Here is a 19693-nt window from a genome sequence, read left to right as displayed (position 1 = left end):
GGTGGCCCTCCAGACATTGCAGAACTATAACTCCCATCATCCATGGCCATTGGTCATACTGGCCAGGGCAGGTGGGAGTTGTAATCCAGCAGTATCTGGAAGTCCACAGGTGTAACCACCTATACTTTTCAAGTATTGAATGAAGACCGTCAGTGCTCTAGTTTTTACTTGTTTTTAGAGATATGTATTGTACAACCAACCACAGTTGATTGGAAAAAACATTGTTTTCTGTTAATATGTATCATTGTTAGATGGGCTGTTGTGCACATTGTCTTAATTGTTTTTGTTCGCTGTTGAGTATAGTCATATAAAAAAAATCATCCATGCAGGAAACTGAGAAACTAACTCTCTTGGCTGAGTCACCGTAAGCAGATGCCATCATCTTCTGAAAGTCTAGTTTGAGTTGGTATTTATGTATGTGTTTTATTTAAAGTATCTCATTAAAGCATTTGTGAGGATGCTAATTCATATACTTGAAATGGGTTTGTGTTAGCTTTCCACAGCTCTCTACAGCAGTGTTTCCCAAACTTTTTTTATTTTTTTGTTGCTGGACTACAGTTCCCATAATTCCTGACCATTGGCCATGCTGGCTGGGGCGGATGGGAGTTGTAGTTCAGCAACAAAAAAATAAAAAAAGTTTGGGAAACACTGCTCTAGAGGAGGAGACAGGAGGAACAAACCCTAGAGAGCAGAGAGAGAAGAAAATATGTTCTCTTCCGAAAGATACTAAATAGTTTATTCTGTTGGCTGCTGTTTGCTTTGTACTAATCTGTTGCCTCTGTCTCTTGGCGTGGGTTTCTGCTCAAGGCTATTGTGAGTATGGCTTCCTATTTACTTCACTCTGCTCTTAGCCAATACACATTTGTGGTTCTGATGTTTTGTTTTCAGAGAGGTTTAAATGGCTAAAATTCTTATTCATGTTTCCTTTACACATTCTATGTGTTGTGCATCTGTGGTTTACCAATACCTCAGGGGCACACATATGCCAAATATTTTTGTGTGTTGTTATTGCACCAAGTTTGTTGCATGCTCCCCCTTGGAAGTAGTTCGCAGACTGCAAATGAACAGTAATTAACACTTTTACATTGTAGCCCTCTATTTTCGGGCAGTTATTTATGACATCCTGAAGGCAGCACCCTACTTTAAAAATTTATTTATTGGAATGTTCTCACAAGTTCTTCCAGTGACAAAAATGCTGGCTTGGACTGTAAATCCCTTACTTCTTTGTAAGTTGGGATGCCTAATATGTTAAAAAAAAATCCTAAATGAACACGCTTCTGTATAGTAATAGAGATGTGAAGGCCAAGGGGAAAAACAGAAAAATGCAAGAAAAAAACTTTTTTATGGGGAGGGGGACTTCCCCCCCATATTTCCAGGGGTTTTTTCAGGCCTCCTCTTCTCTGTGGAGGAGTTGGAAAAAGCTCATGTGCAGATAACCATGTATGACTCAATGGTACTTGCAGCCCCCCTTGCTGGTCTACATGTAAGGGAGGGTATTGGTAAAGCCTCACATTGGTGTATGATGCGTATGGCAGTGTGCATCTTGATTTCATGTACAAGGTTACTACATAAGACTTGTGTGTTAATCGAGACCTGGGCATAACGTTTTTCAAGAATTTTTGGAAGTGGTTTAATAAATGCATGTATATAAACTTAAGGAAAAAAAGCCCATACTTAGTCAAGGCAGTGCATTTAGATCAACGCTGTATGTAGACTGTGCATACTGTATGGCTTATAATAATAGGGCTATGTTATCTGTATGTAGAGTCTATGTTTTTGTTTTTAGCGGCACCAATGACTTCTGTTGACCTATCTAATGTTTTTAAGAAGTCACTGATGGTAGTAGCTATGTGATAGTTGACAAAATTATTGCCAGAGCAGATCATCTCCAGTATGTCACACAGTATGTCCGGTGCAACTTTGGGTCAGTTCTTGCAGCAGGTACTAAATGAGGCCCATGTGAAAGTCTTTCTCCTGTGCATGTAAGATGCTCTCAGGTGGGACTTGAGCGCCACCTTGTGGTTGAAGGCAAAATAGCACTGTTTGATTTCCCTTGTATCCTCTAACTTTCCCTTAGCCTCAGAACGCCAGTTCTATTTGGCCTTCACAGTTTGTGGTTGCATACGTAGTGCTCTCTGCTCCCTGTCTTGGTTCCTGCTTCTTTCAGGCTTGTATTTTGTGTGTATTTGTGTAGGTTTTGCTAGCTAGTCTTGTATTTTTGTGTGTTACTAACAAAAAAAACCCCTGTTACTGTCTTGCCGTTTCGTTCTGCGTCAACCCCTTCCCATTAAGCCATGCTGTTAAGCCAAGCCGTGAGACAGCTGTATTTAGCTCCCTGCCTCCCACCTGGCAACAGCAGCAGTTGCTTATTGCAATGGGGAAAGGTAAAGAAAAATTGTCCATGTTGTCTAGAAAGTCCCAGCCGCTACCCCTTTATCTTACCGACCAGCACCTCTGAATGAGATAGGAGCTGCAGCGGGAAGCCAGGCAGCTAGCTCCATCCCCTCTTCCAACAGGCTAGAGGGTGTTTTGGCAGCTTCTTTATTAGTCGGGGGGCTATGACTATATCTGCAGTGTCCCTCACCTCAATACTCCAGCCTTTCCCCACAATGTCCCTGCGGGGCTGAGGAGACCCGGGCGATGGACCCATGTTTTCCCTGGAGCAACAGTCAGCTCAAAATGGAGGATGCAAGGAAGGAGAAAGGGGAGAAGGCTTTTTGGTGGGAAGCAATATAGAATGCCAGGGAAGGTGCTGCTTGCTGAGAGATCAGGAGCAGTTGTCAGAGGATGAAGGCGAACAACACGGGAAGGAGCTGGCAGCAGTTTTTTCCTCAAGCTCATCGATTGACATTTGTAGGCTTTGGGAAGGCTGCCGTACCAAATTGTCACACAGCCAACACAGGCTATGAGACCAACTGAAGCACAGCCAATACAGGCTATAATCCCTATGAACCCTCCTCACAACCATCCCTCGTGCTCAGGGAATTTACAGATCCCTCAGCCGGTTCAGTTACACCTTGCTCCTGAGATGCTATTAAAATTAAAGGATATTTTGTTGGCAGACCTGGCTAGAAACCTGGCTGCTATTTTACAACCCTTGAGGACCCTCACCCCCAATGCTAATGTGGATATGGCAAATAATGGGTTGGTAGCCAATGCAACTGACAGGGGTCAACCCTTACTCTTATCAGCTGCCCATCAGCCTCAGTCTAGTCTGTCTCAGTCTGCACAACCCATGCTCCCTCAGGCTCCACAGTCTCTTGTAAGACATCAGCCTCAAAGAGACTGTGGGAGTTCTTCCATGGACCCTCACGCTGTATACAGAGGCAGGGCATCTCGCCATTCGGAGGTGTTAGACAACATGGGCACAGAGTTAATTGTTTTAGATGAGGAGAAATGGAATGGCACTTCTGTCTCAGTGTCTTCAAATCAAGTTTTTCAGGAACCACATTATCTTCCACTGTTATGCAAGGCAATAGAGACACTCAGCTACCTCAAGAGTGGCAATAGTTTGCCCAGATCCCAAGCCTAAATCCAGAGTGGTCAAAGTCCCTTCCATGCTTCCTAAGGTCATCAAAGCGGAATTTAAGACTCCCTTGCAGTTTAAGAAGTTGGTCCCAATGGCTAATAAGTATTATCGTCTGGACCAGGCCATTATGGATCAATTGAAACTCCTGCTCATAGATGCTCCCATGCAAGGTTTAGTGAATCCCTCCCTGAATCTGAAGGACTCTGACATGCAACTGAAGGATGTGGTTGAAAAGAGATTGGATTTGGGATTGCGACGTGTGCATGACGTAAGTGCTGTCTCTATAAGGGCAGCAGTTTTGACTTTGGTGTTTGCACAAGCTACTCTTCTGCGGTTAGAGCGGTTTGACAACTCTCAGCAGGATTCTGCCCAGATTCAGAAAATCCTTTTGAAGTTTTCTCGAGCAGTAGCTTTTATGGCGGATGCTTCAATGGATGCAATCCAGTTTTCGGCTAGGACATTGGCAGCAGGTGTGTTTACCAGAAGGACTCTGTGGCTACATCATTGGGAAGCTGATGCCACAGCCTGCTCGAATTTGGCTATGGAGCCCCACTTGGGGTGAAAACACTTCGGTGAAGGAGCCTTGGAGAAGGTTTTGGTTGAGTCTAGTGACAAGAAGGAAACTATGCCATCTACAAAGAAAAGGGAGGACAAATGTACCTTTCAAAAATCTTACCATCCGTATGCTCCAGGCCAACCCTCCCAGTCCTTTCGTACCCCAGGTCAGTCTGGAAGGGGTAGAGAAGTTCAGTCCTTTCGTCCTTGGGCCGCACAGTGTTTTTCCTACAGAGGACAACGACAGCAGTACGCTGGAAAGCCCAGTTCAGGAATATCGACACGGACACACAAACATCAGTTCTGACTACATCCTTCCTCCAGTAGGAGGCCGTTCACAACTTTTTTCAGACAAGTGGAGCAACATCTCCCAGGCTATGGCCTGAAGGCACATGAGGCCAACTCCCTGCTGAATCTAAACAGGGTCAGGTCTGGTCAGTGCCTGAATGGGAGACCGCCTGGGAACCATATGTAAGCGGCCTTGGGTTTCATGAAAAAAGGCGGGGTATAGACTTCCGGGAAGGGTGACTTCGCCTGTGCCTGTCTTTGAGACGAGCTCTCGTCTCAGAGGAAGCTTTTTCAGTTTTAAAATCAGTCAGAACTTTTTTTTTGACTGGTAAAGACTTTCTCCTGGGCAGGGAGAAACGTAGAGATTAACCACAAAAGCCTGTGTTCGTTGGGGGGACTGGATTTCATTAGTTTATGAGAGAAGGTTCAGCCTGCAATGCCGGACGGACTGCCAAACAAGCTCTAACTGATTAAGCGACACGTTTATCTTTTCTTCAAAGGAAAACGGATTTTAACAGGCAAGCATCCTTCTTTCTATTTTTATCATCTGGTTTAAATTGTTGCAGCAAAAAGAGATTTGTCAATGAATCAGCTATAAAGAATCCCTGGGTGAGTTATAACTCTTCTCTTTCATTCACGAAATTGAGGAAGGAAATTGAAAAAGCTTATCTTTGTTATTATTGCAAAAAGCTGGCCTGGAATTTGTGCATTTTAAAGATACAAACGGATGAAGGATTTCTATTCCGAGGAGAAAAAAAATAAATAAATCTGATTTATGAACTTTTGGAGTATGATATGTCTGGGACTATTTTTTTTGGTCTATTTCATTTTGACGAATCTGCTGGTTTACGAGGCCACTAACTGTTTTGATGCTGTGAACTAAATTTGTTTTGCGTTCCTGAACATATAAGAGATAAGGCAGGCTGAGCTGTCTACACTGTGATGTCATCAGGCTTGGAATATTAACCCAATTGTTGCTGGAATAAGAAGTGGGTTTTTTTTTCTTCATGGTTTTAAGAATGGCAATCAAGAAAGTGGCTGAGATTCTGGAAGTAATTATGCTTCAGAAAATAATGGATGAGATTGAGATAACGAAACAAACCCTGAGACAGGAGATGAAAACTGAATTTGGCAAAATGAAGCAGGAGCTTAAAGAAATAGGGGATCTTGTGAGAGAGGAGGTTGATGAGATCAGAGATACAATTGGACAAGCATTAGAAGATGAAAAAAGAAAAATTAAAGGGAAGATGCAAGCCCTGGAGATTGGAACAAATGTGGAACTGGAAAAAGACTTGGAGTTTATGGATATTAGAGATAAAATTTACTGTTTGGAATTCAACGTTGTCTCTGAAGAAATTAATGAAGATACTAGAGATAAAGCTATCAATGTCTTGGATAAATTTCTGGACTGGAATGATGTGATGGAGCTTGACATAGAAAAAATCTATGGAATTAATTACAGATATGTGACAATGGAAAAACTCTCAAGAGATGTGCCAGTGCATTTCGTAAAAAAGAACAGAGATATGACTTCACAACAATATTTCAGCAACACACTCAGAATTGATGGCAAGGAATTATTTGTGATAAAGGAAATTCCCATCAGACTCTTATTATATGACTATGGCTATGACAGCAAGATTATTATGGGATATTGATAATGGAAGAATGGCTACTGAAATTACTGGACTTAACAGGATTATTGAAGATGGAAGATGGAATTAACATTGATAATGGAAGAATGGCTATTGAAATTATTGGACCTAACAGATTTGATGAGATGGATTAATCGACATGTTTATTTGGAGAAAAATTGATAGATATATTTCTCAAGGAATTGAAACCTCTCTTTGACTTTTTGTGGAAAGAATGAAGTAATGTTTATGAGATGTGATGATTAATTAAGATAACTACTGGAGGAAAGTGATTTTGTAATATAATTTAAGAGACAGGTTTGTTATATATTGTAGACCTATAACTGATCTGCGACAAATCGGAAGTCAGCATTTTATTTTATTGTTTAATTATTTTTGTTTTGTTTTGTTTTGTTTTTGAAAATTTGAATAAAAATTAATGATTAAAAAAAGGCGGGGTATAAATAAATAAACAAACAAACATCACTCCAGATTGCTGGGTGGTGCAGATGATTTTACATGGCCTCCGCTAGAGTTCACCTCCACAGAGATTTCTCCCACCCCCCTTTCCATTGAATCCAGACAAGAAGACCAGGATTCAAGAGGCAATTCACCATCTCCTGTCCATTACAGCAATCAAACCAGTACCTTCAGGGGAGTGTTACCAGGGTATTTATTCCATTTCTCTTTACAGTGGCCAAAAAAGAGGACTCATTCCAGATGGTACTCAATCTCAGCAGGTACATCCAATATTGCAAGTTCAGGATGGGAACCCTGATGTCTATCACAATAGAATCTGTGGATGACAATCAATAGATCTCAAGGAAGCCTATCTGCATGTCCCGGTATATCAAGGACATTGACGTTACCTCAGATTCATGGCCAACAACCCTACCTAGACAACCTATTGATTCAATCACCATGAAATTAAAAGCTCAGGAGGACCTTTCTTGCACTCTGACATGCATCAAAGGCCATGGTTTCCTGGTCAACCAGCAGAAGAGCCACCTCCATCCATCCCATCATAGTCTACATCTGGGGGCCAAAATAGATATGGAGGCAGGAACTATTGTGCTATCGCCAGAGTGAGTGGCCAAGATCCAGTCGATAGTGCACTCTATCAAGTCAGCCCACACCGTGGTTCTCATGAGGCTGGGCAAAATCCTGGGTCTCATGATTTTGGTGATTCAGGTTACCCCTTCGACAATCATTCACAACCTCTTCAGTGGGCGTTGTTACCATTCCAGCGCGATAGAGCATCCCAGTGCCAGCGCTGGGTGTTGATGTTGCCTCAGTATGGTACTCTCTTCACTAGTGGCTGCGGACCTTGAATCTGCAACAAGGGGTGTGTGATGTTCCTATATTAATGTATATATGGTAAGTGTTGGTTGTTTAGAAGATACATGGTAAGTGGAGTGAAAGAGGAGGGGGAGTGAATGGGCAGTAGAATGCTAGATGATTGGCTGAGTGTTTAAAATGGCTGAAGGTATAAAAGGAAGAGTGAGAGTGGAATCTAGGTGTGGATGAGGTGAAACTGAGTGGGTTGCTTGGTGGGGTTTAGAGAGTTGTTTGCCAGGAGAGAGTGGAGAAGGAGGGGGGTGGAGTTCGGATTAGTATTGAGTAAAACCATATGCTTATGTGCCTTAAGAAGAAATCTTGTTAGCTTTGTTATCTTTAATAAATACTTAATTTGGTTTACCAAAGGCCTGATCCTTGGCTGGGGTTTCACAGACCAGAAGGGAGGGTAAGGTAATGACCAAGGCTGAAGGGGAACTGTAACAAATGGTGGCAGCGGTGAAGAGAATAACAATACCAGTATTCAGAGTCTCTGGGAATACTAGTATTAGGACGTGACTGGTGGTTGCCTAGCAGGGGGATCTGTTGAGATCTGTGCTAGAGCAGGGAGAGAAACAATAAAAAAAGACAGTCCGGACTGGTGGAGTCCCTGGTGGTGCCTAGTGACAGGCAGTAGCCACGCGCAGGTAGGAACCTGACAGGGAGAGCCAGGGAAGGGCATCACAGGTGGTGGTAGCGGTGGGATACGAACAACAGAGAATCCAGATACGAACACAGGAGAATACGTCACAGGTGTTGGCTGTAGCAGTGAGATACGAGTACTAGAGAATCCCTACCAGTGGTGTGGCAAACAGAAATAACAAAACAAGATTACTTGTGAGAGTGACTGGCAAAGAGTGTGTGGCAAAGAGTGAGTGACCATGGCTGAATATATAAAAATGAAAAGAGAGGAGCTGGTGGAGAAGTGCATAACATTCAATTTACCTCACGAGGGTAAAGGGGTAGATGAGTTGAGGGTAGCACTTATAGGATTTGCAACTGCCCAGCAAAAACAACCTGTCAGGGAAGAGACCCCAGAAGGATATTTAAGCAATCCCGCTTATATAGAGTACTTGAGAGAGAAGTTAAGATGGGAGGCTGAGGAAAAAGACAAGCAGAGGGAGTTGGAAGCTGAGAGATTGAGGAGGGAGGCTGATGAGAAAGAAAAGCAGCGGGTCTTTGAGGCTGAGGGAAAAGATAAACAGCGGGAGCTGGAAGCTGAGAGATTGAGGATGGAAGGTACAGAGAAGGAAAAACAGAGGGAGTTGGAAATTGAGAGAATGAGATTGGGGTTTGAGGAGAGGGAGAAGCAACGAGCATTGGATGCTGAATTACAAGTAAAAAAGTTAAAATTTGATAGAGAGAAATTTCACTCTGAGGAGACAAGGAAAGAGAGAGATGGAGCAAAAATAAAAATTACTCCAAAGGACTTTGCTGTCTATGAGCCTGGTCAAGATCCTCAAATTTACCTCAGCACCTTTGAAAAAGCAGCTCAGTTGTGGGGGCTACCTGAAGATAAATACATGCAGTATTTATCAAACCTGATTAAAGGGGAATTGGCTGAGGTATACCAATATTTTCCCTCAGACAGGCCCGTCACCTATGCTGAATTCAAAGAAGCAGTGTTTAAAAGATTCAGACTGGGGCCTGATTATTTTAGAAAGCTTTTCAGAAACTGCCAGATACAGACAGGGAGGTCTTTTGTGGAGCTGGGGGCAAAACTGATGGACATATTTGGGAAATGGCTGACAAGTGCCAAAGCTCAGTCTGTGGAGGAGGTGAAAAACCTCATGATATTGGATCAATTATACCATCAGTTACCACCAGAAATAAGGCTCCTGGTCAAAGACCGTTCCCCTACATCGGTGCAGGAGGCCGCAGAGATGGCGGATCACTTCGCCTCCAACAGAACTGGCTGGGTGGGGAAAACATCAAGAGATTTTAAACCCAGACCATATAACACTGGCAGAAGGGATGTGGTACCACAGAGAGTGAGTCCTCCAGTAAAATCTGAAGGGCACAGGACACCCCAGAGTGGATCTGTGTACCCTAAAAGTGAGGAGAAATTATGCTACAAATGTGGTAGACCGGGGCACCTACGTTTTCAATGTGAGGTTGCCAACCCCATTAGTAATCCTGCTCAGACAAGGGCAGTGAAAACAGAGCCCAAGGCTTTAGAAACAGCGAAAAAGGTTCAGTTCTGCCAGATAAACTGGACAGAAGTAACAGACCTTGATTCAAGTCTGAGAGAGGAAGTGAGTGTACAAGGGGCAAATTATTGGGCATTGCTTGATACTGGTGCCGCTCAGACATTACTGAGGCCAGATTTAATAAAATCTGAGGTAATATTACCTCAGGAAACTGTGACTATCCAAGGAGTGAGGGGTCAACCAGAAAGTTTGCCTGTGGCCCTGGTGGAAATGACTTGGAGAGGCCGAGAGGGCCGATATAAAGTAGGCATTAATGCCCAGCAACAAGAACCAGTAATACTGGGAAGAGATGTAATGGGAGCCCAAGGAAAGATCTATGTAGTGACCAGACAGCAAATTGGCAGAGAAAAAGAAGCCATATTAAGGGGGGCTGAAACAAACAGGGTGGAATCTGTTAACCAGCCTCAGGTCACCATAGCAACCACTAGCAGACCTGCTGAAGGAGACAAACTGTATCAGCTGGTCTCTGGAGAAGAGGCAGATCAATTCAGGGAAGAGCTGCATAAAGATATCAGTTTGAATCAAATAAAGGAACAAGCTCTGACCCAACAGATTCCTTTCACTGACAAACTGAGGAATCAAGTTGTGTGTGAAAATGGGATTTTATATAGACTGTGGATGCCTGCTGAGAGAAAGGATGAATGTGAACCAGTGAAACAAATGATGGAAGTGGTGAAAGAGAATCTCAGTCAAGCTCAGCAGAAGCAAAGTTACTGGTATGACAGAACAGCCAGGGAACGTGTGTATGATGTGGGAGATATGGTTATGGCGTTCATACCCAGGAAACATGACAAATTACAGGCTACCTGGGAAGGACCATATACCATCAGAGAAAGGCTTGACACAGTGACGTATGTAATCACCACAGACCAATTAAACAAAAGCAAAGTGGTTCATGTAAATATGTTAAAGCCTTACCATACCAGGGATGCACAGGTGTTGCAAGTTACCTTATTCCCTGAGGGAAGTGGGCCTGAACTTCCAGATTTGGTACAGGAAAGCAAAGACAAAGGAGGGGTAGATCAAGTGGAATGGTCAGAGGAGGTGAAGGAGGAAGTAAAAGAAGAGATTCTGAGAGTTTTGAAAACCTATAGGAATCTCTTTAGCAACAAACCTGGCCGAACCAGTATAGTTATACATTCCATTGATACTGGAGATCATGCCCCAATCAGATCCGTTCCATACCGTGTGAATGGGAAAGTTTTGAATGAGATCAAAAGGGAGGTGGAAGATATGCTGGAATTAGGAGTGATCAGGGAATCCATCAGTTCCTGGGCCTCAAGTATTGTCCTGGTTCCGAAAAAAGATGGAACGACAAGGTTTTGCATTGATTATCGGCTAATCAATAAAATTACTGTCCCAGATGCGTATCCTATGCCTAGGGTAGATGCAGTGTTAGAGTTATTGGGGGCAGCAACCATTATCTCTACGTTAGACCTCTGTAAAGGATTTTGGCAAATGGAACTAGACGAGCAATCCAGAGCCAAAACTGCCTTCAGTACACCAGATGGGTTATATGAATTTGTGACCTTACCCATGGGACTAAGGTACTCACCAAGTTCATTTCAGAGGCTAATCAATACTGTGTTGCGAGGCATGTCAGATTTTGCAGTGGCCTATATCGATGACGTGGCCATTTTTAGCAAGTCGGTGCCTGAGCATGTCCAACACCTGACAACAGTATTGGAGGGCTTAAGAAAAGCAGGCCTCACAATAAAAGCTAAGAAATGCCAGTTTGGACTAAAGGAAGTAATCTATTTAGGACATAAGGTGAGGAGTGGGAAAATCACCCCCTTATGGAGCAAGGTGGAGGCAATACAAGCGTGGCCGATCCCCTTAACCAAAAAACAAGTAAGGGCATTTCTGGGTGTGGCTGGATTTTATAGGAAGTTTGTGAGAAATTTTGGGGAAATAGCAACCCCCTTGCATGAATTAACAAAGAAGAAGTGTTCTGAACGTGTGGTATGGACGGATGAATGTCAGAAGGCTTTTGATCTACTGAAGCAAGCCTTGTGCCAAGGACCCATATTAATAGCACCAGACTATGAGAAACCATTCATCGTGGCTACAGATGCGTCAGACCTGGCGCTGGGAGTCGTCTTGCTACAGGAGAGAGAAGGCACCAGACATCCAGTGGCGTACCTGAGTCGCAAGCTGACGCCAAGGGAGAAAAACTATTCGTCGGTCCAGAAGGAGTGCCTAGCGGTCGTGTGGGGACTGAACAAGTTGCGCCCATACGTGTGTGGACGAAGATTCACAGTGACTACGGATCATCGGGCCTTGTTATGGTTGCAGACTATGAAAAACCATAACACTATGCTGCAGAGGTGGTCCTGGGCCCTACAGGACTATCAAGTGGACTTCCTGTTCATAAAAGGCAAGGACAATGTACTGGCCGATGGACGTTCCAGGCAAATGGCTGGGACTGCAGTGACGTGACCAGACAGAGGAACAAAGAAAGACATTTTCCCCATAGAGACTTTTATTTGTTAACGCGACGTATAAATCCTGGAACAGGAATAATACTCTGCTGTTGTTTTAAGGGGGGGGGAATGTGATGTTCCTATATTAATGTATATATGGTAAGTGTTGGTTGTTTAGAAGATACATGGTAAGTGGAGTGAAAGAGGAGGGGGAGTGAATGGGCAGTAGAATGCTAGATGATTGGCTGAGTGTTTAAAATGGCTGAAGGTATAAAAGGAAGAGTGAGAGTGGAATCTAGGTGTGGATGAGGTGAAACTGAGTGGGTTGCTTGGTGGGGTTTAGAGAGTTGTTTGCCAGGAGAGAGTGGAGAAGGAGGGGGGTGGAGTTCGGATTAGTATTGAGTAAAACCATATGCTTATGTGCCTTAAGAAGAAATCTTGTTAATCTTGTTAGCTTTGTTATCTTTAATAAATACTTAATTTGGTTTACCAAAGGCCTGATCCTTGGCTGGGGTTTCACAGACCAGAAGGGAGGGTAAGGTAATGACCAAGGCTGAAGGGGAACTGTAACAAATGGTGGCAGCGGTGAAGAGAATAACAATACCAGTATTCAGAGTCTCTGGGAATACTAGTATTAGGACGTGACTGGTGGTTGCCTAGCAGGGGGATCTGTTGAGATCTGTGCTAGAGCGGGGAGAGAAACAATAAAAAAAGACAGTCCGGACTGGTGGAGTCCCTGGTGGTGCCTAGTGACAGGCAGTAGCCACGCGCAGGTAGGAACCTGACAGGGAGAGCCAGGGAAGGGCGTCACAGGGTGCCCTTCAGGGATCCCAAACAGACAGTAGTCACAACAGATGCCAGCCTAACAGGCTGGGATGCTGTGTACCAGCAACATGGTACAGGGGAACTGGATTTTGGAGGAGGCTGGCCTTCGCATCAGTCTCTTGGAGCTACGTGCCATCAGACTAGCCCTGCAATACTTTGCACGAGGACTAGTGTGCATCGACAACATCACGGCCAAAGCTCATGTGAACCAGCAAAGAGGAACGCCATCCTGACTTCTTCAGAAAGAGGTGGACATCTTGATGACTTGGGCAGAAATACACCTAAAAGAACCAGAAATTTTAGAATGTGAGGTGAAAGCTGCTCTTAAAATACTTGGAAGAAACAAATCACCAGGAACAGATGGCATATCAATAGAGTTGCTACAAGCTACTGAGACTGAATCTGTCCACATTTTGACAAAAATTTGTCAACAAATATGGAAAACTAAACAATGGCCCACAGACTGGAAGCATTCCATATATATCCCAATTCAAAAGAAAGGGGATCTTAGAGAATGCAGTAATTATTGAACTACCACCTTAATATCCCATGCAAGTGAAGCAATGCTCAAGATTCTACAACAAAGGCTCTTACCATATATGGAGTGGGAAATGCCAGAGGTCCAAGCTGGATTTAGAAAGGGAAGAGGCACCAGTGATCATATCGCAAACATACGTTGGATAATGGAACGGACCAAAGAATTTCAGAAGAAAATCACCCTGTGCTTTATAGATTACAGCAAAGCCTTTGACTGTGTAGATCATGAAAAACTATGGAATGCTTTAAAAGAAATGGGGGTGCCACAGCATCTGATTGTCCTGATGCGCAACCTATACTCTGAACAAGAGGCTACTGTAAGGACAGAATATGGAGAAACCGATTGGTTCCCCATCGGAACGGGTGCGAGACAGGAGTGTATTTTATCACCCTATTTGTTTAATCTATACACAGATCATATCATACAGAAAGCAGGATTGGACCCAGATGAAGAAAGTGTGAAAATTGGAGGGAGAAATATCAATAATTTAAGATACGCAGACGATACCACACTACTAGCAGAAACCAGTAATGATTTGAAACGAATGCTGATGATAGTTAAAGAGGAAAGCACAAAAGCAGGACTACAGTTGAACATCCAAAAGACCAAAGTAATGACAACAGAAAATTTATGTAACTTTAACGTTGACAATGAGGACATTGAACTTGTCAAGGATAATCAGTACCTTGGCACAGTCATTAACTAAAATGGAGACAATAGTCAAGAAATCAGAAGAAGGCTAGGACTGGGGAGGGCAGCTGTGAGAGAACTAGAAAAGATCCTCAAATGCAAAGATGTATGACTGAACACTAAAGTCAGGATCATTCAGACCATGGTATTCCCGATCTCTACGTATGGATGTGAAAGTTGGACAGTTAAAAAAGCGGATAAGAGAAAAATCAACTCATTTGAAATATGGTGTTGGAGGAGAGCTTTGCGCATACCACAGACTGTGGAAAAGACAAGTAATTGGGTGTTAGAACAAATTAAACCAGAACTGTCACTAGAAGCTAAAATGATGAAATTGAGGTTATCATACTTTGGACACATAATGAGAAGACATGATTCACTAGAAAAGACCATGATGCTGGGGAAAAACAGAAGGGAGTAGAAAAAGAGGCCAAACAAGAGATGGATTGATTCCATAAAGGAAGCCACAGACCTGAACTTACAAGATCTGAACAGGGTGGTTCATGACAGATGATATTGGAGGTCACTGATTCATAGGGTCTCCATAAGTCGTAATCAACTTGAAGCCACATAACAACAACAAAATGGGTCAGCTTGGGTATGTCCCACCTGAGAGCATCTTACATGCACAGGAGAAGAGACCTTTGGTCTTACCGTAAAACGGTCTTCTATGTGCATGTAAAGATGCTCTCAGGGCCCTCCTTGGGCTGCATATCTCTGGGACCTTATACATGTTCAGGTTCTTCCTGTATTCTTTCTCATTTTAGCAGAGAGTGCTATATTTGCATACACTGTTCTTTAGTTCTTTTTCTTATGTATTGCTTGTCATGTAAGAACTGGCTTTCTGAGACTAAGGGGAAGCTAGAGGATTCAAGAGAAATCGAACAGTGCTATTTTGCCTTTGACCACAAGGTGGACCTCAAGTTCAACCTGAGTGCATCTTTACATGCACGTAGAAGACAGTTTTATAGTAAGACCAAAGGTCTGTTCTTTATCTGTAGCAGAAAGTCCTCTCCTTGCCGCTTGACCTTGCTTCCAGCTTGGAGAGGGCAGCTACTATACATTGACCATCCAACAGTATCAAGGATTATTTCATCTTGCCATGTGGATGAAAGAATAGGTAGCTGCTACAGATGGGGTGGTACATGTAGGACCTTGCTTAGAAGCTGCTGTGTGAACTGGAAATGAAAATCTGGATAAGAGCTATGTTAATTGGTACATGTGTGGTATGAAACAGAACAAACTTATTTTTAAAAGGTGAAAGTTTGGTGAAATTGTTGAAAAAGGTGAAATTGTAAGAATGTTAGTTCTGCCCACAAAATACATGTATATGCAAATGTTGGCAACAAAACCCAGTTGGTTGCTTTTGATAATGGCAACTTATTTTTTTGCTTGCAGTGGTGGGTTATATTTGAAATAGAACAGGGGGTGCTTAACCCTTTCCTTGCTCAATTCTACCCACCCACCCCTGGTGGGATTCCAGGTGTTTATCTTTGTGAAGACGTGTGGAACACCATGAGAGGAAAGCAACTTAGGGGTTCAGCAAAGAATAAAAAGATTAAGTACCTCATTCCTTATCCCCCAGCCTTCCACTGGTGGTTTGTTGCACATGTTTGCTTGTAACTTTTTGTTTTACTCTGTGCTCAATCTATACCACTAGGAATGCTTCAAGTAACACTTTTTTATTTTGTTTATAGTCGGTCATTCTGAAGAAGAAACTTGATGAACATCTGTAAGTAGAAAAAAAACTTCGCTACTACTTTCATAAGAATAAAACAATATTTTTTATCCCAGGGAGAACAATTAAGAGTGAACTTGAAGCAGCTTAATACATTAAAGATAAAGAACCTGAAAAGTACTTGATCATTTAAAAGCCATTCTTATTCCCCAATCCTAAACATTTTTGCTGAAAAGTTAGTTCCGTTAGTTCAGAGTGTCTTGGAGATGTATTGTTAGCATTTCGCTTATAGGGATCAGAAACAGTATGTGTTGCTAAATTTGATAGAGGTTTTAGATCATTGTTTTGAAATAGGAATTCTCCAATGAAGAGTAGTTCAGCAACTGGTCATTCTCTGGATTTCACTTTTTTTTAATAGTGAAAAGCTGCACGAAGCTAATAATGAGCTTCAGAAGAAACGAGCTATCATTGAAGAGTTAGAGCCTCGATATAACAATAGTTGTAAGTAGCTTTATATTTTGCATCATAAAATATAACTGATCTTTATTTTGGTAATCCTAAAAACACTTTCTAAAAAATGTGAATAAAATCTTAAACACAGCTGTCAATTTAGGGCTTGGCATTTGGTTTAACTACTACATAGCATCTAGTTATTTTGCTTTAAATAAGCTAAACCCTGATAACTTTTTTTCTCATTTGGATAATACAATATAGTATTTTTTTTTAACTATCATTCACTCCTAAGTGGTGGAAGTGACACAAGTAACCTCTTTCTTTGTAATATACCGCTACCGTTGTTCGTTATTGTGGAGACAGTTTATCTATAAATAATAGCACAGCTATAAGGGCAGCCCAAGTAATTTTGCTGCCTGAAGCAAAACAGCAAATGGCACCCCCCTCACTTCCCCAATCCTGATTCATAGTATACAAGACTGGCCGTGTCACTTTTGGCACCTGATGTAGAAATTCCTCAAGTGTTCCTCCATAAGAGTAAAAATAAATAATTAACAATTTGCTGCTATTTCATGACACCCAAAATCACCTGCCTGAGGTGGACACTATACTCTGCTTGCCATGAATAATCCCAGTACATATGCCAGAATTAGGCTTGTCAATATATTAATTTTGGATGTCCTGTCCTGTTTCAGGAATCCATATGCACATCATTTTAATAGTGTATTAAACTCCCTAACAGCAGTTTAATTTTGTATGGGTCCATGACCCTTTAAGAATTTGTTATAATAAACTACATAGGTGAACCCAAGGGCAAGTATTGGGCAAAAAGCAAAGGCAGAAATTTTAAAATGTTGAACTCAATAGTAATAATATAATACGTGCCTTGCAGTTGTAATCTTAATGTGTTTTGATTCCCCTATTACAACATTGCATGCTTTGAATATCTTGGTTTGGCATAAGTCTGGCATAAGTGGGTAAAAACAATATAGTTTTAAAAAGATGATACAGCTTTAGGTTGGATGCGTCAAAGTCTGCCCTCCTCCACATGCCAAAAGAACTTGATGGATTTACAAAGGATGAGAAGTGGGAAAGTCAATAAAATCAAATGTTTCCATCCTGATATTATGTCTTCTGTAAGCCAGACCTTGTTTGCTTCTCATTGTGGCTTTTATTAATTGAAATGTAGAAGTGGCGAGGGGAAGAGCAGGATTTGTGCCTTCAAACTATGGGCATTAAGGCTGCAGATCCTAGGAGTAAGTACCATTGAAGTTGGTGGGGCATTTCCAAGTAAATATCAGTAAAAGTTTGAGACACCTCACACTTATTTCATATTCCTCTTCTCCTGTCTCTCAGTTGAGGTCCCAGCTGAAGGGCTTTGGCATCACCTGTCTCAAAGGGGTGAAGATTGTCCCTTCAAGGTGAAGGAGAGGTAGTTTTAATCAAAGCAGGAGAAGGGGTTAATAGAGTGAGGTGCATGGCATGAGCTGCTGCCCAACCATGAATCCAGTGGAAAAGCCCACCTCTCACTGTATCTCATCCTACCGGGGTGGGACTGCTGCTCATGGTTTTCTTAAACAGCAAAGGAGGAAGCAGCAGGCCAAAGTACTCCACATTTTCTACACAAAAATAGCCCCCAAGGTCCAAGCAATGAAAGAAAGGGACTTACTTCTGGTTTGCTTTGCTGTATCTTCTTCCCACTCCCAGTCAAAGCCCACTGCAGGCGCAACACACACACTGTCCATCTCTGCATGCACTCTCTCTCACACACACAAAGACAGAGAAAAAGTGGGGAGGCACTTGCCAGTAGCTGCAGCAACTCCTCCCTCCCCCCACTACCAAGTTCAGCGGTGGTGAGAATGGAGCAGTGGGAAGCAACAGAAGAGGGATCAGTCAATTTGGGAAAGAAAGCTGGCTAGAGTGAAACTGGACTGAAGTGTAGCCCCAGCCAAGTTTCAGTGGCTGCCATTTTTGTCTGTCACTTTGGCTGATAGGCTAGTCCAGGTCTGGGCTTCTTCATTCTACTGCTATTGGGGGAGGGGGGAGATTAGATGGAGGCGAGAAGCAGGCAGCGGCAGCCTGGCATCAGCAGCAAGCAGGACACAAGAAGGGTGTACTGATCGCTGCCTCAGAGATCTACTGTCTGAGGCAAAGGTTTCTGGTTGACTCATGATAGGTCTGGGCCTGTTCAGCTGGCTAGAATGTTCTGAAGACATGAATGGAACTAATCTGCAAACACTGTGTGATCTTTTCAAACATGACTTTCTATAGCTAGTCCATTTTGGTTGTGCATTAAATTTGGATACTTCTCAAAACAAATGTTTGTGGCTTCCATATGTAAAGGGTGTGAATAAAGATAGTAATGGTGTCATTCACTTTTTATTGAAATCAACAGCAAAGCTCCCACTTATCTCTACAGGGGTGTGTTTCACCCAGTTCTTAGAGTTCCTTATTCAAGAGCCTCCACCATTTATTTATTTACTCTGCATTTTTTTAATACTGCACTTCAATTCACAATTATCATGGCAATTTAGAGAAAGGAAGGCACTTGCAAGAAGAGAACTAATGTATCAAATCAGGGTGGCTAACCTTCTTGAATCCACGGGGGCTGCATTGCCACCTTGCAGCCCATCTATGAGCTGCACGCTACAGTGTTGAATGTGACCAGAAAATGTGTGTGGCCACCCTACAGCTGGCAGTTGCATACACACACCACACCTCACATCCACAGCAAGGGACACACACATGTACGCACTAGAGCACACACACAGGCAGACAGATAGCTCAGAACTGGGTGCAGTGATTTAAACTGCAACGTGTGTGGGCAGGATGAGAGCTCTGAAGTCACAGCAAGGCAATCCATTCATGGGAAAAGAGGAGGAATGGGATGAGGAATGCCACAGAACTAAACGCAGACAGGCAGTCAAGGAAGGAAGTAGCAAGCCAAGGAGGAGGAAAATCAGGTTTGATGTACTGGGCTTCCAGGTATTCCCCTGCATCACCATTGTCACACTGGGCAGAGAGATTTCAACCTCTCTGCTCAGCCTATCCCCACTTCCCCAGATCATCAATCATCTGATGAGCCCGGGAGAAGGCAGTCTGAATCCCCATTGTTGTGCTGTGTAGAGAAGCTTCAACCTCTCAGTCCAGTGTGTACATATAAATACGGTACTCTCTTGCTTGAACAACATGTTAATGTGCAGTGGGGATGTTTGGGGGAGAAGAAGGGCATTTGCAAGCCAGAAGTTCTCTTCCACTGGTAAAAGTATTAGAATGTTGCTTCAAAACAGTCTTAATGGGATCCTAATTTCTTAAATGCACTTAAAAAGGTGTTATGTTAAGCTGTCATACATATTCTGAAATGTGGAATCTTCTCCTAATAAAGCACTCAAAATAGAAGAATTACAAGAAGCTTTACGTAAAAAAGAAGAAGATATGAAGCAAATGGAGGAGAGATACAAAAAATACTTGGAAAAGGCTAAAAGTGTAAGTATCTTCTGCTCCTCACATGTTCCTTAGACTTGTCCTCCCTCTG

At 42.7% G+C, this 19693-nt stretch overlaps 1 protein-coding gene across 3 annotated transcripts in view; it reads left to right on the top strand.

The window, feature by feature from the left end:
• Positions 1–19693, top strand: part of HOOK3 (hook microtubule tethering protein 3) — a 132544-nt gene that overhangs the window by 96136 nt on the left and 16715 nt on the right. For all 3 annotated transcript variants that reach the window (XM_061633801.1, XM_061633811.1, XM_061633790.1), the window contains 3 exons: positions 15725–15759; positions 16124–16206; positions 19544–19644. In XM_061633801.1, coding sequence (XP_061489785.1) covers positions 15725–15759; positions 16124–16206; positions 19544–19644 — 219 coding nt within the window. The remainder of the gene's footprint in view (positions 1–15724; positions 15760–16123; positions 16207–19543; positions 19645–19693) is intronic.

Source organism: Rhineura floridana, chromosome 1 (assembly GCF_030035675.1).
Source record: "Rhineura floridana isolate rRhiFlo1 chromosome 1, rRhiFlo1.hap2, whole genome shotgun sequence".
In the NCBI taxonomy this organism is placed as follows: domain Eukaryota; kingdom Metazoa; phylum Chordata; class Lepidosauria; order Squamata; family Rhineuridae; genus Rhineura; species Rhineura floridana.
This window is presented reverse-complemented; position numbering and strand designations above follow the sequence as displayed.